Source organism: Myotis nattereri (genome assembly GCF_964212035.1).
Source record: "Myotis nattereri genome assembly, chromosome: 6".
NCBI lineage: Eukaryota > Metazoa > Chordata > Mammalia > Chiroptera > Vespertilionidae > Myotis > Myotis nattereri.
In genome coordinates, this window is record NC_138081.1 from 61080988 (window position 1) to 61104732 (window position 23745).

The window sequence follows — 23745 nt, forward strand, 5'->3', positions numbered from 1 at the left end:
CTAGGCACTTGTGAAAGACGAGCAGGAGGCCTCTTCAGTGCTGACAGGCTGTGGCTCTGACCAAGTGACATTTACAGATATCTGCAGCAATTATAAGAAGGAAATTAGGAAAAGCCTGCGTCTCTGTGATGGAGATATTTAAGCAAGCCATTCTGAATGTGTTAAAAAATTAAAATTGTAGAAAGCCAAACCATAGGTGCCATGTTTTGCCTGAAGTGGTAAAAATACCATCTGCCCAGTCTTTTAGCAGCATGCTTATGTCACGTAGCAGTAGGCTAAACTACAGGCATACGCTCGGCTCCAGCTGGGGGAAATACACAGACGCTTGTAGATGTTTTTCTAAGCAAGAGTAGGCAACATAGTCCCTTTCCTTCAGACATATATGTTAGTTACCATAGCAAACTGAGTGCGACTGTGGTCCGAGGAGCTCAGGCAGCAGTCCCAGCACACGGCCACCGATTCCTGCAGTTCCGGAGGTGGCACTCTTCCCTCTAGCTCTGAACTGAATCACTAGAGCTTAACCTTGGGGCCAGAAGCCTCCACAACCAGGCTGCAGACCAATCACTGTAATTAAGGTCCCCATGGCATTGTGCATATGAGCAAAACTGGTAGCACCAGCTTCTTGGTCACAATTCACTCCTGGTAATTACATTCTGTCTAATAAAACTCCTCCTGCAGTTTTAACTAGGTAAGTAAGATGTTTCTTGTTTTTCCATTTTAGAAGCTACTGGATAGAATCACCTTACAGTTAAGCGGCTGCCTTCCCTGCCCAGCCCCCAGAGGGATGAGTTTCAGTCGTGGGTAGAGGACGCCTGTGCTTGTGTTAACCACCTTACCGAGGCAGGAGAGACTTAATGAATTAATAGTTGTCGAGGGCTTTGATATCTTAAGATGAAAGGCACTGCAGCTGTGCAAAGCATTCATATCCAGACTCTACTGCAACAGGAACTCAATTAAAAAGTAATTCAATTTCTTATTTGAGTGTTTGAATACAGACCACTGTTTTGCTGAATGTGACAGACATCCTACAGATCCAGCTGAGGCTGATTTTGAAGCTATGGCCTCTTCTGCCCTTTTTCCTTCTGCCTCGCCATTCTGAGACTGACTAAATCTGAGGTGGCATCTACAGCCACAGAGCACCCGGACAAAATAATTTCCTATGGCTCTTGAAATCTTATTTTTCAGATAAAATTTGGCTTTTGAGTAAATACTCACAACTTGGCAATAAAGAAATTTCCAGCTACAGATAAATTTCATGACGGTCTCCAGAAATAGCCACTAAGTTTCCAATGTAGTTTTACAGATAAACCCACCAGGGAAGCCCCAAGTCACGAGGCACGGTGCCTGTAACAGTCAGCATGAGCACCGTGACCACACAGAACGAGATGAGGAGAAATGAGGTCATGATGTGTATACGGCATAAGAGAATACGCAAGCTGCACCCTGCCGACATCTCCTCCATACTTAGTAGAGATGGATATAATCTATCTTCCCCGTGGTACTTGGGTTTAGGTCGGTGTAAGGATGAGAGGTCTGGATTAATTACCTAGATAGTTATGCCCTTAACTATCAGACTACTGCCATATATTCCAGGTGGCGGGTTTCTGTTTACTGCATGAGATACATGGTCACTGGGCACCTGGGAAGGTAAACTTAGGGTTACTGAACATTGGAACGGACTGTGTTGTATAGTCAATATACTGTTAAAAAGGCTAATTTGAGTCTACAATTGATTCCAGACCTCTTGCAGTGTCCTGCACTTCTGGCATAACTCTGATGCAACACTCATCCAACGCATTTATCAAGCACTCCTATGTGTAAGCCAGTGCTGGACACAGGTGATGCAACCAGGAACAAAGAACCACCCTGTGCCTTGCCTGCAGGGCTCTATAGTCTAGTAGGAGAAAGAAAGAAACAAGCACCTAAATAAAAATAAAAAATGTTAAGAAGGAAAATAAAATAGAGCAAATGGGGAGTGGCTACTTAAGATAGGGAGGTCTGAGTCCAGGAAGTGTGTGATGGAGAGGCCTGTGTCAGTCTCGTTCATGGTGGGAGTCAGCACCGCATAGTGCGGCACACATATTAAATGTCAAATACATAGCGACTGGGTGGACGAGTGGATAAAGGAATGAATCTGGACTGCAGAAATATACAAGATAAGAATGCACCCCCCTCCCCGAATGTCTCCTCTCAAATTTGGAACGGGCCTACAGAATAAAACAGCACGACTTTAAATTGCTCGTTTTATACTAAAGAAACTGAGGGAAGACTGAAAGGGTCAAGTGATTGATACCGGATTTTTGTTGTTGTTAATCCTCACCTGAGGATATTTTTTCCCATTAATTTATTTTTATTTTTTATTTTTTTAGAGAGAGTGGAAGGGACCGGGAGAGAAATATTGATGTGAGAGAGACACATTGATCAATTGACTCCTGCATGTGCCCCTAAGTATGTGCAGGAGTCATGAAACCTGGGACCCTTCAGTCTGCAGGCCAACACTCTATCCACTGAGCCAAACTGGCTAGGGCTGATATCAGATTTTGCAATGAGTTGGTGGCAGAGCTCAGTCCTGGGGTGTTTCATCTGTGCACCCTATTTTTTTTTTTTTTTTCAAACTTCTTCCATTGTCATGTGCTTCTGCAATAAGAAATCCTAAAGGAGTTCTTTGAGTCATAAATAAGCAGCAATGATCAATAGTTACTCGATTGCTTTACTTTTTGGCTCATAAGTTAGCTTTCTTTTACTATCACAGTAAAATCCCAGCCTTTATCTCCCAACTAATTTATTACAACCTTTCTCAGCAACCTTCTCAATCTACTTAATACCTGCAACAGGTGTCAAAAGCTTTCCTTTCTTCTCTAAGATAAAAAACCCTATATCAGATTTTCTCCTGAACTAACTTCATGTGCCTTCTATTTTCTCACTCACTCACTCACTCACTCACTCACTCACTCACTCACACACCAAGTGTATAAAGGCAAATAAGACACTGTCCCTGCCCTCTGTGAGCTCACAGGCCATGATCTGTCTCATAAGTGGATCGTGATAACAGTTAAGTGCAGTGACTGAGACCCACAATGTACAGAAGAATGGAGGAAAGCACCTACTCCAGCCTGGGCAACCAGGGAGGACTTGCTGCAGCACATGATCCTAAATTAAGCCATACAGGAGGACAGGAGGGGCCCGATAAAGGGGAAAGGGCATTCTGAGCAGAGGGGCCAGTATGAAGAACAGAAACTGCACATTTTATGTAATTTGGTGCTGCTGGAGCACAGGGTAGAAAGAGAAGAAGCCGGAGAGTCCCTCTCGGGGGTGTGATCACAGAGCTTTATATGCCAATCTAGCAAGCTTTGAAACTGCTTTACAGACAACATGGAGCTAACGAAGGGTTTTAAGATGGAGTGCGAAATTGTCGGATTTGTGGTTTTGACATTCTGAGTACTAATGGATTTGTGGGGACAAGGGAGAGGCTGGGAGACCAGTTAGTAGGTTTTCCAGTAGTTCAGATGAAGGGACTTACATTGAGCAATGGCTGAAAGATCAAGATGGGTTAGATTCAAGATAATTTAGGACATAAAACTGGCATGACTTGGTCATGGAATATAGGGCGAGGAAGTAGGCGCACTCAGGGTGACTTCTAAGTTTCTCATATGGTTGACTGGTGGGATGATAGTGCCAACAACAGGAGAAAGAAAAGTAACAAGGACCAGAGATGTAACACTAAAAGTGGACCCTAATGGACACTATGGACTTTGGTTGATAATGATGTGTCAATGTAAGTTCATTGTAACAGGTGTACTAGTACCACTCTGGGGAATATTGATAGTGGGGAGGCTGTGCCTGTGTGTGGATGGGTGGGAACTCTATACTTTTTGCTCAATTTTGCTGTGAACCTAAAGCTGCTCTAAAAAATAAAATCTATTAAAAAAAAAAAAAAAGACCAGAGATGTCAGGGAAGGTGCTGAGTTCCATTTAAGCATTGAGCTCCTTTGCCTGTGGGAGACCCAAGAGGATATGTCCACAACTCACATTTGGGTATCTGATAAGACTCAAGCAAACATCTAAGACAAAGTGACAGATATGGAAGTTCTCAAGTTAGAGGTGCTCCTATTATCTAATTTCCTTGAGAAACAGAGAAAAGGAGGGACTGCATTTCAGGCAAGGAAAGGAGTTAGAGAAAAGGCGTAAACCTGGGGTGGCCAGGAGAGCACAGGGTTCCGGTCAGCCCTGAGAACGCTGTGGGTTTCAGCTGTTTCCCCTGCAAGCAGAACCCTTCCAGGTCGTATTTCTCCCTCCCTGTCTTTGGAGTGCAGGTGTGCTCACACCCTGGATATTCCTGCTGTTGAATAAACCAGATGGTTAACATGTTCCTTTAGCCCAGCAGCTACATGCATCCCACACACCTGCTAAAATGTTCCATTTGCCCCTGAGGGGAAAACAGAATGCGACCCACGTGTGTTCCCAGGCTTCACTGGTAAGCTGAAATCTGAACTCCCCAAAGCAATTTTCAACCAAGGACGTGTGTCAGATTATCTGCAGCACCTTCTCTCAAACCCTTCCTCCTGCCCCTGCCCTGCTCTTCCCACCAGGGGATTCTGACCTCGGTGAAAGAGGGGGTGATGCAATGGTAACCTAGGCATGTGTGTTTTCAAGAACTCCACAGGTGATGTGGGAAATACTGCCTTCAGGAGCCCAAGTCTGCCCTGTTTGGTGCTTCCTAGGTATGATCTGATGGCATAACAGCTTTTTCCCGTCCACTGGCCAAAGGCATCTTTCCAGCAATGCTTCATGGTCTTACTTACCTTGTTTATTTTTTTCTTCATAGCACTTATACCCATCTGGCATTATATTATGTATCCATTTAGTTTTTTTCATTAGTTATCTGTCTCCCCCACTAGATTGTAAATGTCCAGAAAGGAAAGACTGGACCTGATTCACTGTTGTATTCCCCACACCTTCCCTATTGTCCGGAATGAAGCAGGCGCTTAGTAAATAAACTTATTGTTGAATGAATCTTGCTTCACCTACTAATGCCTGTTACTTAACAGAGAATGTCTCTCAGCTTTGAATGTGATGGTTCTTTTGACCTTTCAAATATAAACAGAAAAACAAACACCAAACTGAAATGTATAAAACTGTGTGCTATAAATAAAATTTACCTACCTTAGCATAGTCTAATCTTCCTTTCTCTTGAGCCTACAATAGAAAAGGGAAATATTAATTCATCAGTTCTTTAAAAATTTAGTATATATGTATATACTTCAGTAGGTAGTCTACATATAAGACATTCAAACATAGTGAAAACTTGAGAGAACAGCACAATGAGCACACATATATGCTCTATCTGGATTTGACAGTAGCAGACAAGACTCTTCACGCCTTCCTGCTTTAGCACACATCTTGTAAGCATAAAACATCTCATACTAGTACATAACCACAGGTCCATTCTCGAAGTAACAATAATGACATACCACCTAACATACAACTCCATATTCAAATTTCTCCAATTGACCCTAGAATACTTTTCATAGCTTTATTTTTTTAACCCAAACCAGAATTAGTCAAGGTTCACACATTGCACTATTGCATTTTTAAAAAAACTTTATTTTTATTCTTGACACTATTACAGGTAAACCTACCTCCCCCCAACTCCCCCCGCCCCGCCGCTTTGCCCATTTCCACCCAGCCCCCTTCCCTCTGTCCCTCACTCTGTTGCCTGTGTCTATGGATTATGCATACATGCTTTTTGGCTAATCTCTCACCTTCTTTCCTCCAGTCCTCCTAACCCCTTTCCCCTCTAACTTCTGTCAGTCTGTTCCATGTATCCATGCCTCTGGTCTTATTTTGTTCATCCATTTATTAGATTCCATATACAAGTGAGATCATATGGTATTTGTCTTTCTCTGACTGACTTATTTCACTTAGCATAATAATCAGCAGGTCCATCCATGCTGTCACAAAAGGTAAAAGTTCCCTTTATAAAATTATTTTTTATTTTTTAAATATTTTTATTGATTTCAAAGAGGAAGGGAAAGGGAGAGATAGAAACATCAATGATGAGACAGAATCATTGATCAGCTGCCTTCTGCACACCCCGCACTGGGGATCAAGCCCATAACTCAGGGCTTGGCTGGAATCGAACCCAGGACCCTTCAGTCCACAGGCTGATGCTCTATCCACTGAGCCAAACCAGCTAGGGCAAAAAGTTCCCTTTTTATGGCTGTGTAGTATTCCATGTGTAAATGTACCACAGCTTTTTCTATCCACTCCACTGATGGGCACATGTGCTGCTTCCAGATCGTGGCTGTTGTAAATAACACTGCTATGAACGCAAGGTGGTATTCTTGTGCACCCTTTCTGATTAGGGTTTCAGGTTCTTAGAATACATTCCCAGAAGTGGGATCACTGGTCAAAAGGACGTTTCATTTTTAATTATTTGAGAAGCTCCATATTGTTTTCCACTGTGGCTGCACCAGTCTACATGCCCACCAACAGTGCATGAGTATTCCCTTTTCTCCACATTCTCACCAGCACTTGTTTGTTGATTTATTAATGACAGCCATTCTGGCAGGTGTGAGGTGATATCTCACTATAGTTTTAATTTGCATCTCTCTTATGATTTGTGACACTGAACGTTTTTTGTTTTTTCCATATGTTTATTAGCCATCTGTACATCCACTTTGGACAATTATCTACTCAGGTCCTTTGCCCATTCTTTAATGGGTTTGTCTTCCTGGTGTTGAGCTGTATGAGTTCTTTGTATACTAGTATTTTGGAAATTTACCCCTTATCAGATGTATTGTTGGCAAATATTTTCTCCCATCCAGTGGGTTCCCTTTTCATTTTGTTGATGGTTTCTTTTGCTGTTCAGCTTTTTAGTTTGATGTAATCCCATTTGTTTATTTTTTCCTTTGTTTCTCTTGCTCTAGGAGATATATAAACAAAAATATTGCTACAAGGGATATCTGGACTTTACTACCTATGTTTCCTTCTAGGATTTTTATGGTTTTGCAATTACATTTAAGTCTTTAATCCATTTTGAGTTTATTCTTGTGTATAATGTAAGTTGGTGGTTTAGTTTCATTTTTTTGCATGTATCTGTCCAATTTTTCCAACACCATTTATTGAAGAAACTGTCTTTATTCTATTGCATGCTCTTGCCTCCTTTGTCAAATATTAATTGACTATAAAGATGTGGGTTGATTTTTGGGCTCTTTGTTCTGTTCCATTGATATATATGCCTATTCTTATACAGTACTAGAGGCCTGATGCACGAAATTCATGCAAGAGTAAGCCTTCCTTCCCCTGGCTGCCAGCACCGGCTTCCCTCTGGCACCCAGGACCCAGGCTTCCCTCCAGCTGCCGGCAGGCACCCGGGGACCCGGGCTTCCCTCACAGCCCCAGCTTTGTCTGGAAGGTCGTCTGGTTAATTAGCATATTACACTTTTATTATTATAGATGCCAGTACCAGGCTGTTTTGATTTCGATGGCCTTGTAATATAGTTTGATATCAGGTATTGTGACACCTCCAACTTTGTTCTTTCTCAGGATTGCTGAAGCTACTAGGATCTTTCTTGGTTGCATATACATTTTTGCATATGCAAAACGAATATTTGTTCTAGGTCTGTGATATGCTAGTGAGATTTTACTAGGAATTGTGCTGAATCTTTGCTTTGGGCAGCATGGACATTTTAATGATGTTAATTCTTCCAATTCATGAACATGGTATATGCTTCCGCTTATTTGTCTCTTCTCCTATTTCCTTTTTAAATGTCCTATAGTTTTTCTGAATATAGGTCTTTTACCTCCTTGGTTAAATTTATTATTTTTTGTTGTTGCATGCAGTTGGTTTTAATGTCTAGGTTAAATCTACACTAGTTCCTCTCCATTTTTCATGACATGAAAATAAAAACTATTAACTTTTTTCATAAAAATCACTGACTTTTTGAAGAGACCAGGGCAGCTGTCTTATAAAAATGTCTTTTGGGATTTGTCATATTATTCTACATTGTGTCATTTAACTTGTCCCAATTTGCTTGAAAACTGGAAGCTGGGCCCGAGGAAACTTGCTTAGGTTTAGGTTAAGCATTTTTGGCACGAACACTTTATGTGGACTTTTATGTACTTCACATTGCATCAATTCAGGAGGCACAGTGTCAGAGAGAGACCGAGGTTTATAACCTTGGTCCTGACTCTTCTTGCTTCTTTACAATCTTTTAAAAATTTATCCAATATGCCTGTATTAAATATTAACACCATCACAAACCACTTTAATTTAAAATTGTGACTAAAACATTTTCTTAATTTTTTTTTATTTTTATTGATTTCAGACAGAAAGGGAGAGGGTGATAGAAACATCAATGATGAGAGAGAATCATTGATTGGCTGCCACTGGGGATCGAGTCTGAAACCTGGGCATGTGTACCGGGGTCCAACCCCAGCAGGTCCAGGAGTCCCCAAAGGTGTGGACGGAGTCGGCGAAGACTATCCACCCTCTTCCTACGGTGGAGTCCTATCCATCCCGAGAGTGGGGCTTACCTAGGGGTCCCTGTTTGGGCGCCATATGCTGGGGTCCAACCCAAGCAGGCCCAGGGGTCCCCAAAGGTGTGGACGGAGTCGGCGAAGAAGGAATGACACGGAGACAGCGTTCAGTTGATCAGCAGCCTAGCCAGGATCTCCAGCAAAGTTCTGGTCTGGATCTCCAGCGAAGTTCTGTTTAGGATCTCCAGCCAGGTTCTGTGTCCATGGTCTCTTGCTAGGTTCTCCAGCCAGGTTCAGTCCCCAGGTTCTAGTCAGGTTCTCTTGCCATGTTCTATCCAGGTTCTGTAGCCAGGTTCTGTCTCTAGGTTCTTTTGCCAGGTTCTCTCTAGGTTCTGTCTCTTAGTTCTGTTGCCAGTTTCTGTCCAGGATCTTTTGCCATGTTCTCTCCAGCGAAGTTCTTCTGTCTCTAGAGAACCTTCTGTGTAGGTTCTGTGCCAATTTCTGTCTCTCTTCTGTCTTGTTACATCTGTATTTATACCAGTTGATTCAATCCTATCAATCTCTATTACAAAGGTTAGGGCGTTTCTTATCTCCATTCCAGGGAGTAAAGATTATGTAGCTTAAGCATGATTGTTCGTAGTTAGATTAATTACCCGCCTGGCACTTAGTTAAGAGGTTTTATTCCCTCCCTAACTTCAGGGGAAAATCCCTGCCTGGGGAAACAACCTTTCTCAGAGACCTTGGTTAAAACACATAGTGCCAAGAAGGTGAGCAAACATATTAAGAACAGTATGCCATATATGCCAGGTCCCTTGAAACAGCAAGGATGGACCGGCTCCCGGCACATGTGCACCCTGACCAGGAATTGAACCATGACCTTCCAGTTCATAGGTTGATGTTCAACCACTGAGCCACACCAACTGGGCCTTCTCCTTATCTCTTGCTGATTAGTATGAATTGCTCAGGCACAGCACTTTTTTTTTGTTAATCCTCACCTGAGAATATTTTCCCATTGATTTTTAGAGAGAGTGGAAGAGAGAGGGAAAGACAGAGAGAAATATCAATGTGAGAGAAACACATCGGCTGGTTGCCTCCTGCACAGTCCAGCCAGGGGCCTGGGCCAGGGAGGAGCCTGCAACCGAGGTACATGCCCTTGAACAGGATTGAACCCAGGATCCTTTGGTCCACAGGCTGACACTATCCACTAAGCCAAACCAGGTAGGGATTAAATGATGCAGAATCATTCCTATTCTCAAACTCATTCCTGCAAACATCTGTCATCTCACAACTTTTAATTTTGTTTCTGTTCTAACAGCTCCCTTCATTCTAGGTCTTTCAATATTCTCATGTTAAAAGTGTTGAAAGTTAAGAAGTTGAGGAGCTTTTTTGTGTCTTGAGATTTCAGGCTAAGTGTGGAGAAACTATATAATTTATGACAACTTAGGTGGACTTTTCCTTCTGGGGGCACTGAGCCATTTCCCAATTTGTCTCATGAAAATGAAAATCAACAGTGTTTCTTCAGGTGGTGAAAGTGAACCTAATGCTGTTTATAAATCAGGACCTTAAGAATAGTCCTATTATAAATTCTTATAAAACCACCTTTTTCATCACATACTTTGCTTATAAACTAATCATCTTAGAGAATTCTATTATCTGGAAGTATTGGTGCTTAATTAATCCCAAGCTATTTTCAAACTCTCATTTTATTTTTGTTCTTAGCGTGGCCACCACCCTTTCACCCAGAGATACACTTTGCTGGTGAGGATGACAGAGAAACCCCATGTATGTAATCCATGTGTGTTCAGTATCAGCTCTTAAATGTTTTGGAAGCTGAGAGATTAGAAGGCTACATAGAAATGGCAGCCTGATCACCACAGCCATTACAACCTGAGCAGACTGATAGGTAGCTCACCCGAATGACCTTTCTAAAATAACAAAACATTTTTATCGATTTTAGAGAGGAAAATAGAGGGAGATAGAAACATCCATGAGTAATATTTCTCATGAAGCATTGTCTTTTTGTAAAATAGCTGATTTGGGAGGGGCTATAGTTTCTATTTCTCCTGATGGGTGAAACAGAATGCAGTAATTCCATTCACTAAATAACTACCCATTGTGCAGTTACTAGGCTTAGGCACCAGAGGCACAGCCATGAACAGCACAGAGGAAAATCTCTGCCTCCTGGAGGTTACACTCCAGGGGGCTGCACAGCCTTTAGACAGGCTTCGCATACAATTTCCCTTAGAACCAATGCTCCATGAGTAGGCAAGTTTCTCCCCTGCTCACTATGTATGTCATGTCTGAATCAGTGCTAACATACATAGCTGGTCAACAATACCTGGTGAATGAATGAACAGAGGGATGGATGCTTTTTCTTTATATGTGTTGGTTATGTACTATCTATTCAGGAACCTTACAAAGCAAAGTTCACTTTACTCACTCTTAGTTCTAGGAAAGCTGGGTGTTCAGGTTCAGAGCCAGTAAGTATGTAGCAAATGTGGAGCCACTGGATGTGTCTTACAAATATTTTTTTATCCATATTGAACATTATCACATTTTCACTTTAGTACCCAGCTTCTAAGTAGACTAAGGAAGGGAACCTATAGAAAATAAAGAATTCATGAAAATCAAGTGTAGAATAGAGAAGAATGAGCTCGTAGCCTTCTCACAGAGGCAGTGGTTTAGTGTAATTAAGTGACTCAACTTGAAGGCAGTATGTTAAAGTGAAGAGAGCCGAGAATGGAAGTCAGGCGCCCTCAGATTTCAACATGACATCACAAAGCCTCTGGTGTTAAGTAGGTCTTGTCTACAGAGGAAAGCAAGTGGCCTAAGACCTTATCTGGGACCACTCCAGGAGGCACTGTGACCTGGGAGGGTGGGTTTGCTGGGAGACAGGAAATATGGTTCATATGGTCCATAATATGTTAACACCTTGGATAATTTAAAAAATTTGATGTGGGCCTTTACTTTCTTATCTGTAAATAAGAGTTCTGGACTGGACCAGACCAGCTGTCCCCAAATGCTGGGCTCTCACAAACACTGGGCTGGCTGTAGCAGAATCGCTTGGGCAGCTTGTTAAAAATACAGATCCTCTGAATCCTGGCCCCAAGATTCCGATCCATTTGAGGATCACTGGTCCAACCTACATGTAATGTCCTTTTCGACTTGGGCTTCTGGATGCACCAGTGTTTACTTATAAAGGTTAAAAGAGAACAAACAACTTTATAAACTTCTTAAAGTCTCAAGGAAAATGGAGTGCTATAACTTCCCTTTTTCTGACACCTGCCACTTGTGTATATTTCTAGCAGAGCAAGATTTTATTAAAATAACTTTCTCACTGGGGACCAAAATAGGCCGATATAAAATAAACGCAGACTGTATTTCAACAGCAAGCAGTGCTGAACCTCTCCCTGCCACCCTGCTTATTGCCAGGAGCCTCAGTAAATTCTACCACACATGGAAATGCCCCAAGGGCTTCATTACTAGGGTCTGTAAAACAGATTCACTCCTCTTTTTGCCTCCTGTAGGTGTGCTTCTTGTCAATCGAGGCCATGAGAAAAGAAAGTAATTTTTCCTAATCTTTAGCAGTTCACAGAAAATGTATGGTTTGAACCTTGTTTTATCTTAAAAACATGTGAAATGGGGGGTGAGGGGAGGGATCTGAAATGGCAGCAGAGTAGGTGGAATCTATACTCACCTCTTCCCAGAACCAAACTGGAATTACAACTAAAATATAGAGCAACCAACCCGAATAACCAACTGAATACTAGCTGAACAGAAGTCTTATAACCAAGGAGTCACAGAAGAAGCCACATGGCAAAAGGGGCTGGGCCTGCTCCCACAGGCAGTGGTTGAGATTCAAGAGGGATAACTCAGCTGCAAAAGTTTCCCCCTGAGAAGAGTGGGGTCTCAAACCCAAGATGGACTCCCCCCACCCAGAGCACCACAGCTGAGAAGAGGTGCCTACATTCTATCTGTCTGTAAAAATCAGCAGGGACAGATTACAACTAATGAAATTGAAACATTAATAAAAACACTTTTAATAAACAGAAGTCCTGGACTGGATGGCTTCACAGGTAAATTTTACCAAATATTCAAAGAAGAACTAAAACCTATCCTTCTCAAAGTATTACCAAAAATTTAAGAGGAGGGAAGGCTCCCAAGCTCATTTTACGAGGACAGCATTATCCTAGTTCCAAAACCAGATAAAGACACCACAAAGAAAATTATAGGCCAATATCCCTGATGAACACAAATGCTAAAATCCTCAACAAAATATTAGCAAAACAGGTTTGATTCCTGGTCAGGGCACAGGCCCCAGGTTGCGGGCTCAATCCCTAGTGTGGGATGTGCAGGAGGCAGCTGATCAATGATTCTCTTTCATCATTGATGTTTCTATCTCTCTCTCCCTCTCCCTTCCTTTCTGAAATCAATAAAAATATACATAAAAAAATCTCAGCAAAGTGGGAATAGAGGGAGTATACCTCAACATAATAAAAGCCATGTATGACAAACCCACAGCCAACTTCATAATGAATGGGCAAAAATTAAAAGTGTTTCCCTTAAGATCAGGAACAAGAGAGGGATGTTGGCTTTTGCCACTCTCTTTTTTTGTTTTGTTAATTCTCATCCAAGAATATGTTTTCCATTGATTTTTAGAGAGATGGAGGGGGAGAGAGAGAGATATCGATGTGAGAGACATTGATTGGTTGCCTTCCACATGTGCCTCACTGGGGCCTGGGATTGAACCTGCAACCCAGGAATGTGCCCCTGACTGGGAATCGAACCCATGGCCCTTTGGTGCATGGGCTGATGCTCTAACCACTGAGAAAACAGGCCAGGGCCACCACTCTCTTTTCTAAAAAGTATGTTTTTATTGATTTTTTTAGAGAGAGAGGAAAAGAGAGGGAGAGAGAAACATCAATGTGAGAGAGAAATATTGATCAGCTGCCTCCTGTACACATTCCAACCAGGACTGAACCTGCAACCTGGGCATGTGTCCCTACTGAGAATTGAACCAGAGACCTTTTGGTTCATGGGATGGCATTAAACCAACTAAGCCACACTGGCCAGGCCTTGCTTTCACTACTCTTATTCAACACTGTACTGGAAGTCCTAGCCACAGCAATCAGACAAGAAGAAATAAAAGGCAGCCAAATTGGAAAGGAAGAAGTAAAACTGTCATTATTTGAAGAGGACATGATACTGTATAGAGAGAACCTAAAGATTCCACCAAGAAACTACTAGAACTGATAAATGAATTCAGTAAAGTAGCAGGATACAAAATAAATATCCAGTAATCAGTTGCATTTTTATGCACTAATAATAAACTATAAGAAGGGGAAATTAAGAAAACAACCCCATTCACAATTGCTTCCAAATAATAAAGTACCATGGAATAAATTAACCAAGGATGTAAAAGACACATACTTGGAAAATTTTAAGACGCTGAAGAAAGAAACTGAAGAAGATACAACTAAGTGAAAGCATACATTGTGTTCATGGATAAGAAGGCTTACCATTATTGAAATGTCCATACTACCCAAAGCAATCTATAGATTCAACACCATTCCTATCCAGATACCAATGGCCTATTTCACAGAACTTGAACAAATATTCAAAAAATTTATATGGAACCACAAAAGACCCCAAATAGCTCCACCTATCCTGAGAAAGAAGAAAGGATAAAGTTGGAGGAAGTAAACTATTATATCAAACTGATATCAAACTACAAGGCCATAGCAATCAAAACAGTATGGTACTGGCATAAAAACAGACATATAGATTAATGGAATGAAATAGAGAGCCAGAAATAAAGTCATGCCTTTATACTCAATTAATATTTGACACAGGAGGCAAGAACATGTAATGGCTTAAAAACAGTTTATTCAATAAATGGTGTTGGGAAAATTGGACAGACATGTGCAAGAAAATGAAACTAGACCACCTTCTTACATTGTGCACAAGAATATACTAACAATAGGTTAAAGACTTAAATGTTAGACTTGAAACCATAAAAGTCCTGGAAAAAAATATAGGCAGTAAATCTCAGACATTTCTCATAGCAATATCTTTTCTGATATATCTTCTTGGGCAAAGGAAACACAAATAAAATGGACTACATCAAAAGGGTTTTGCATAGCAAAGAAAATCATCAACAAAATGAAAAGATAACCCACTGAGTGGAAGGACATACTGGCCAATAATACATCTGGTAAGAGATTAATATCCAGAATTTATAAATGCAACACCAAAAAAAAAAAAAAAATCCAAACAATCCAATTAAAAATGGGCAAAGGACCTGAATATACACTTCTCCAAAGAGAACATACAGAAGACCAATAGACACATGAAAAGATGCTCACCATCACTAAGCATCAGAGAAATGCAAATTCAAACCACAATGAGATAGCACCTCACATGTGTCAGAATGGCTATCATCAATACATCAACAAACAACAAGTGCTGGTGAGGATGTGGAGAAAAGGGAACCTTTGTGCCCTGTTGGTGGGAATGCAGACTGGTGTAGCCATTGTGGAAAGTAGTATAAAGCTATCTCCCAAAATTAAAAATGGAACTGCCATTTGACTCAGTGATCACACTTCTGGGAATAAAACCTAAGAATCCTGAAACTCCAATCAGAAAGAATATACACATCCCTATGTTCATTGCAGCCTTATTTACAATAGCTAATATTTGGAAGCAGCCCAAGTGTCCATTGGTGGATGAGTAGATAAAACCGATGTGGTACTTTTACACAATGGAATACTACTTGTCTGTAAAAAAAGAAGGAAATCTTACCTTTTGTGATAGCACTGACGGACCTGGAGAGCACTATGCTAAGTGAAATAAGCCAGTCAGAGAAAGACAAGTACCATATGATTTCACTTATATGTGGAATCTAATGAACAAAATAAAGTAACAATCAAAATAAAAACAGTCATAGATACAGAGAATAGACTGACAGCTGTCACTGGGGAGGGAGGTTGGGTGGAAAAGGTGATGGGATTAAGCAAAAAACAAAACCAGCCCTAACCGGTTTGGCTCAGTGGATAGAGTGTCAGCCTGCGGACTCAAGGATCCCAGGTTCGATTCCGGTCAAGGGCATGTACCTTGGTTGCGGGCACATCCCCAGTAGGGAGTGTGCAGGAGGCAGCTGATTGATGTTTCTAACTTTCTATCCCTCTCCCTTCCTCTCTGTAAAAAATCAATAACATATATATTTAAAAACAAAAAAAACAAAACCAAAACCAAAACCAAAACTCATAGACACAGACAACAGTATGGTGATTACCAGAGGGAAAGTGGGGCGGGGAGAGGTAGAAGAGGGTAAAGGGGGGATAAATTACTTGGGGTGGTGAACTCACAATACAATATACAGATGATATATTACAGAATTATACACCTGCACTTATATAAGTTTTATTAACCAATTCACCCTAATAAATTAAAAAACACGCAAAATGATATGAAGTAGACAAGATTGTGTGCCAGTGCTCATGACATTGGAGGCCTGCTCCGACAGCTACAGTGAGTACTGTAAAACAATATTCTATACAAAAGCAAAAAAAGCCAGCACTCTGAGAGGATGCACGGAGGGATTAATTCCAAACGTTCATACACCAGTCTCTGCAGACTGAGCCAGATAAATTCCCTGTTGGTTAGTAATGGATGTACAATGTGGTCTTTTATTTTAAGAAGCAAATGCTTTTTTATAAGTCAGGTAACAAAGAAGGATCAGATGACATAAATGAACTGTTTCCAGTTTCCACCTACTGTTATCTGGACTTGAAAGCTGGATATGGGGAAACCTTTTTCTAAAAGCAGAAAACTAATATTCCACAGCAGGGAGTGGAGAAATCCTTGAGACTGATCATCTCTATTACCATTTTGTTTTTCCCCCATGCTATCCGCTATAGTCTTTTTAAAATTTTATTTTAAAGATTTTCTTCTTGAGCTTCCAATGAAAACTACTTTTCTCTCAAACTGTTTAGTTGAAAGAATATATTAAACACCCATTTGCCCTCCACCTAGATTAACCAATTGGTAGTATTTTGCCATATTTGCTTTCTCTCTATATGATCATTTGCTGAGTATATGAGAGTAAATGTAGACATCATGATGCCTCATCCCTTCAGCATTTATTTCCAAAGAACAAAATGATGTTCTACATAACCCAAGACATGATCACACCTTACAAGTGTAACATTTACTATAATATTTAAGATATAATCTATATTCAAAATTTCCAAGTCAACCAACAGTGTCCTTCAGAGCTGTTTTTGTCCCAATCGAAGATCAAATTAAAAATCATGTATTCCTAATGGATGTCATGGCTTTTTAATGTCTCCTCATTTACAACAGTCCACACACCACTACATTTTCTTTCATAATATTGACATTTTTGACAAATCTTTTTAAAATTCAAACACCATTCTGATCACTTATATTCCAAGAACTTTCAAATAATAAACCAAAAAGAAACAGATGTTAAAGACTGATCTTCAAACATTATAGCCAAGGATGCCACACTTGCCTATGATCTTGCTGACATAAAATCACATCCACACTTCAGTGTTCTCCAAACCATTCAGCAGAGCTTCCTTAACTGTGAGCTGACTGAAACTACCAGTTTGAGCACTATGACTATATTTTTCCAGCTCTGAATATCTGTAGGGATCTAAGCAGGGGTTGGCATAGTGCCAAAACGTGGTCAATCAAGGCTTCCATAAGTCACAGTAGCGTTTACTAGTGGGGCCTCTTCTGCAAGGTTATGGACAAATTGGGCCATGGTCCTAGGATGGGAAGTCTGTGGCCCTGACGGCCAGCTTTATGTCCAATATTGGCATTTAGTCCAGGTCAGTTGCTCTGCAGAATGTCCCTTATCTGGGATTTGTCTGATTGTTTTCTTATGATTAAAGCTTAAACATTCTGGCAAGGTAACTATACAGATGATGCTGTATACTTCTTTGTTACATCAGGAATTACACAATAGCAGTTTGTCTCATTATTGGAGAAACTAAGTTTGTTCGATGTATTTAATTTGTAATCGACAGGGTGCTTTGAGTCCATGTGAATACTTGGTTTCCTGTTTAATTAAAATATTATATTGGTGGCTGCAAAAAGAAAGACATTTAAAAGGTATTTTGCCTTGGCATAGGCAGAAATATAATTGGTTCCTTTAGAGAAAACAGGTCTTACTGAAAATAAACTCTCTGTACATTTGAATTGGTATTAAGAGGTAGAGTTTATACATAAAAAGGAGGTTTGTTAGGGGATAGCGAAGAATGGATTGGGTATAGTGTGAGAGGATTAAAAAGGTCACAAATCAGAAATCTACTCTATCTGCTAGTCCAGCAGGTGAAGTAGCCAGTGAGGTCTTTTTTTGTTTGGTAGAAGAATCAGGTTCTCCAGTTACAGAGCTGGAAAGGTATTAGATTGCGAGTATGCATGTGTTATGTTCATACATACCAGCTTTGCCTAACCATCTCTGTCTCAACTTTTTGAATAAGAATAGTAGGATATCTAGGGACAAGTGAGTTTACCCTAGCATTGGTAATATGCAGTTCACGTAAGGTATTTTATGGCTGGTTATGACACTGTCAGAATGCCACAAGCCTAAGTGACATTTCGGTACTTTCAGAAATAACCAAGAAAATATCATAATTCTCATTTCTCTAGGTGACTTGTAATGGCAGCAGAAAACGAGAAGGATCATTAAAAATAAAGCTGCTGACCTGCAATAGCCCCTGGACTCCCCAAGAGAGTCAGAGCTCTGTGATTCCCGGGAAGATTCCACCTTCTTTTATTAGGGATCAAATGATAACTGAGTAATGACTTCACCTCCCTAGGGCGAATCACCATTCACTATCAGTATTTTTACCTGATCATTATTTTCCAGCAGCTACAAATTTAAATTTAAAATTAAGGTAGGGAGAAAGCTGTAGAATTTATATGGAGACATTGCCCAACAAATATTTTTCAGCTGTTTCAGGCCTGGTTAGTGCCCTAAATTGCCTCTTGTGAAAGAGTATGGTGTGTATGTGTGTGTATGTGTGCACCGATGGGCGTGATGGAAGAGGGCTAGCTAATCTTAAGATTTTTTTTGGGGAAAGAGAGAGTTGGAGAGGAGGTAACGGTGCTTGATATGAAAAATTCCAGAGGTGCTCTTCCTCCTAACTTTACAATGATGTTGAACACACCCATCTGAGAAGAGCAGGGAAGTTTATTTCATATATGAAAATAAGAAATCATAGGTGACTTCTACCTTCAGGAGCAAGACTTTTCTATTTCTCAATGTCAAAACAAGTATTAAGCCTCTAATAGAGATAAATATTTTTCTTATGATGCATCTCTTGCCTAAGAGACCTATTTCTTAGATTTATTTAAGAGCTGAAAGGGATCTTAGAAATGATCTAGTTCAAATGCCATCATTTTGCAGAAAATAATAAAAAAGACGTGAAAGGATGTGATAAAGGTTTTGCAGATGCTAGCAAAGCCCAAACTAGAACCCAGGTCTTCCAAATCCTGGTCCTCTATGGGCCATTTCCAATACACCAACTTGACTCTATTTAACAAAACGGGCTGCCATCAAGTATAGCTTACTCTGTGAAGACCACACCACACATAGTTTTTTTTAAAAAAATATATCTTATTGATTTTTTACAGAGAGGAAGGGAGAGGGATAGTTAGAAACATCGATGAGAGAGAAACATCTATCAGCTGCCTCCTGCACACTCCCCAGTGGGGATGTGCCCGCAACCAAGGTACATGACCTTGACCGGAATTGAACCTGGGACCCTTCAGTCCGCAGGCCGACCCTCTATCCACTGAGCCAAACCAGTCAGGGCCACACATACTTTTTGATAAATATTAATTGAATGACTACTCCAAGTAAGTCACTAAGCCAGGTACTATGAATAATTCAAAGGTTAATTCACTATTATCCTTAAGGATGCTGCAATAAAATTCAAAACGTGGGGGTGGAGAGGACTGCAAAAATGCAGAGGAGGCAAATTTCACGAAAAAATTGGAAAAGAGCATTAGAAAGGACTAGTTTGAGAATTAATATGAAACCTCCTTGAGATTTAGGATAGAATGTCTCTCTCAAGTGTTATGTAAATTGTGTTCCCTAACTCATTCACAGTGCCAGATCATTCTCTTATAGAGCTTTATATAAATATGAATATTATAATTTAGAATATTGAAATAAACTTGTTAGGCATCTTCAATCTGAAGAATGTTGCCACTTGAATGACAGAAACTAACATTTATTTGCTTCAGATGAATGCATCCTCTCTCATCAGAGACCCTGTTCATGACTCAGACATGCAGATATAAGGAGAAGAGCCTGAAGTCAGTGGCTAAACACAGATGATTTGGAAAGGATATCCCTTTGAATTTAAATCAAGTTGGGGATACTGGTGTGGGAATATTTCACTAGCTGTTTAGGAAATCCTGGACTCTCATGTTGTCTACATTGACAATTTAGCATGCTTACAAAGAAACTAAGAGTTAAATATGTTCCTTTTCTGTGAAGTTCCTTTAAAATTCATATCTATGCTACTCTTACATGTATATGTATATATATGAATAATTGGTAGGGAGAGTTGGTAACTTTCATCGAACATATTTAGCTGTACTTTTTCAACCAAAATATAAATCTGTAATGTATTCTAATGTAACTCAATTAGAGCTACTAACACCATCTGTATATATATTTTCAGTTCAGCTGTCAAAAAACACACAAATATACCCTAGTAATACAATATTCAATAGCCATGTGATATCCCAATTGTATGATACTTCATTTAACATTTTTCTATATTGAAATGCATCAATTTTCATGTTCTTCCTTTTAGAATTAGTATTTTACTATATTTTAATACGTAAGTCTTTGCCCAATCTCTGATATTTTTCCCCCGGTATAGATGACTAGAAGTAAAATCACTGTAATAAAGTATATAACATTTTAAAATAAAAGTTTTAAAATAAAACCAAATATATGTATATTATTTAAAAAGTCAAATAGTATAAGACTTTTAATAAAACTCCTAGCACTCTCCAGATTCTCTCTGTCCTGTGTCCCTCTCTTTGTTTCTTTTGCTGTTAATCTTCAAATATTGTCCCTCCTTGATTAAATTTTAGACACTATCTATTGATCCTACCATGAAAAAAATAATCACATTTCTTTTCTTTTTTCTTTTTGAGAAATCCACCTTTTATTTAAACAATTCCCAGCCAAGCTCAAAGCAATCCCACTTTGTAAATAATTTACATGAACAATTTAGGAAGAGGTAAGGGGTACCTGAATTTTAAGGAAAATGATCTTATCTCTCTCTTTTTAAAAAATTCTTTATTGTTTAAAGTATTACATAAGTCTCCTTTTTTTTCCTCTTCATCAGATTGTTTATTCACTTAATTCTTAGATTCACTTGTTGATAGATGCATATTTGTTGTTCATAATTTGTTCTTAAAGGACACCTTTCAGCATTTCATATAATACTGGTTTGGTGGTGATGAAGCTTTTCCTTATCTGTGAAGCTCTTTATCTGACCTTCAATTCTGAATGATAGCTTTGCTGGATAAAGTAATCTTGGTTGTAGGTTCTTGGCATTCATCACTTTGAATATTTCTTGCCACTCCCTTCTGGCCTGCAAAGTTTCTGTTGAGAAATCAGCTGACAGTTGTATGGGTATTCCCTTGTAGGTAACTGAGTTTCTTTCTCTTGCTGCTTTTAAGATTCTCTCTTTGTCTTTTGCTCTTGGCATTTTAATGATGATGTGTCTTGGTGTGGTCCTCTTTGGATTCCTTTTGTTTGGGGTTCTCTGTGCTTCTTGGACTTGTAAGTCTATTTCTTTCACCAGGTAGGGGAAGTTTTCTGTCATTATTTCTTCAAATAGTTTTTCAATATCTTGGTCTCTCTCATCTTCTGGCACCCCTATAATTCTGATGTTGGTATGCTTGAAGCTGTCCCAGAGGCTCCTTACACTATCTTTGTATTTTCGGATTCTTTTTTCATTTTGCTTTTCCGGTTCGGTGTTTTTTGCTTCTTCGCATTTCAAATCTTTGCCTTGATTCTTGCGCTCCTCTGGTCTGCTGTTGGGAGTCTGTATAGTATTCGTTATTTCAGTCAGTGTATGCTTAATTTCTAGTTGGTCCTTTATCACAACATCGAGGGTCTCATTAGATTTCTTGAGGATCTCACTATATTTATCAGCGGTCTCACCTGTCTTTTCGAGGGCCTTACTAAATTTATCGGCGGTCTCACCAGTCTTTTCGAGGGTCTTACTAAATTTATCAGCAGCTTCTAGATAGTTCTTGAGAGTCCTTAAAAGTGTGGTTTTGAGCTCTATATCCAGCATTTTGCCTTCCTCCATTTCTGTCCTGTTTGTCTCCGCATTTTTTATGCTTTCTTGGTGCACCCCCTAGCGGTCTTTGTGTGCCGTCTTGTTGTAGTTAAGCCTTGATTGTTGTAGGTAACACGGGGGGGGGGGGGGTGGAGGGGGATTTGACCTCCAGGCCAACTGGCTGTCATAAGTCTCCTTTTCCCCCCCAGCTACCCCCACCCCCTACATTTCTTACATGACCAAAATACATTTTTTCCTTCACTTCCTTGCATTGATGACATTTTTGCTTTAAATCAATATTTGATATTTGTAATTTTTGCTATATAAATATTTTTTAGGCCATGTAGAGAACTATTACATTTCCTTTCTTACCCATTAATTTTTTTTTTTAAATATTTTTTATTGATTTTTTACAGAGAGGAAGGGAGAGAGATAGAGAGTTAGAAACATCGATGAGAGAGAAACATCGATCAGCTGCCTCCTGCGCATCTCCTACTGGGGATGTGCCCGCAACCCAGGTACATGCCCCTGACCGGAATCGAACCTGGGACCTTTCAGTCCGCAGGCCGAAGCTCTATCCACTGAGCCAAACCGGTTTTGGCAATTTTTTTTATTATAGCTAATAACTACATCATTTTATCCATGTTCAGTGTGGCTCTTTTAAAATGTGGGCCCCAAATTCTTGGAAACTCTTCCCATTTGATAGGTGAGATCAACAACCCTCCCCTTGAATTGACAGGAGACCGTGGAAGTGACTGTGGGACTTGGGAGGCTTAATCCTAAGACATGGTGCAGCTGGAACACTTGCATTTGGAGTTCTCATCAGACAGGTAAACAGTTGGACTACTCTGTTGCTGTCGGGCTGTGAGAAAGCCAAAATAAATGGAGAGGCCATGTGTGAGCACTCTGGTTGGTCAGCAGCCTGGTTTCTTGACAGCCCAGCCCAGGTGCCAGGTGAGAGTGGAGCCTCCAAACAATCCCAGGCCCCAGCATTACTGAGTCACTTCTAGCCACTGGGTCTTTCCAGCAGAGGCCCCAGAAATCACAGAGCAGTCACCCCCTCGATGCACTGTCCAAACTCCTGACCCAGAGAATCCATGAACACAATAAAATCATTATTTGAAGTAGCTAAGTTTTGGGGCAAATTTTGTGTTTGCAGTAAAAGTAACAGGAACCCTTACTTTTCTGTGCCTATCATTAATTTGTCCCCAAATTCTCTATATGGTCAAGGACATTAGGCAATCATCAGTCCCATTTTTCCCTTAGAGATAGTTCTCCTGGAGGTCTCTGTCCTCTTGTTCCAATGCAGACTGGAGGCATAGCCATCAGCCCAGGACTTGCTTGAATTAGAAACAGTGTAGCATGTTACTCTAAGGACATGGGCCCTGGAGCTAGGCTACAAGGGCTTGAATCCTGGCTCCACCATGTGCTACCTGTGTGACTGTGCACAGGGTAGTTAATCCCTCTGTGCCTCTGATTTCTCATTAGAACAGTTCTTGGCACATGGTAAGTGCTCTTATTATTGGCAACACTGTTGGCTTATTATTCTTTCCTTCATTTTGTCCTAGGATTTCCCACTGCCTCACACCTAGGTCTGATCCCCTACTTCCTAAAGTCCATGACTTTCTTTTTCTTGGTTACTTCTTGCCTTGATAGAAATACGTCACCTACTCCCTGAAAAAAGATGCTTGGAAGGTAAGTTTTTTTGAGATCTTGCTTATCTGTTTTAAGTTGTCTTTATTTAATGTCACATTGGCAACATGACTGGCATAAAATTCTAAGTTGGAAATAATTTTATCTTTGAATACTGAAGTAAACTCCATTGTCTTGAAGCTTTCAGTGTCTCCATGGCCATTCGGATTACTATTATTATTTTTTAAAAAGTGCCCTGAGTGGGAATCAAACCCATAACCTT

The 23745-nt window shown here is 40.2% G+C and overlaps 1 protein-coding gene across 2 annotated transcripts in view; it reads right to left on the reverse strand.

The window, feature by feature from the left end:
* Positions 1-23745, reverse strand: part of PDSS2 (decaprenyl diphosphate synthase subunit 2) — a 227210-nt gene that overhangs the window by 16817 nt on the left and 186648 nt on the right. The window contains exons 7-8 of one of the 2 annotated variants that reach the window (XM_081093841.1): positions 15283-15320; positions 5164-5196 (exon numbers count right to left, since the gene is read on the reverse strand). In XM_081093841.1, coding sequence (XP_080949967.1) covers positions 5175-5196; positions 15283-15320 — 60 coding nt within the window. In that variant the 3' untranslated portion in view covers positions 5164-5174. The remainder of the gene's footprint in view (positions 1-5163; positions 5197-15282; positions 15321-23745) is intronic. The other variant, XM_081093840.1, reaches the window with a different exon arrangement.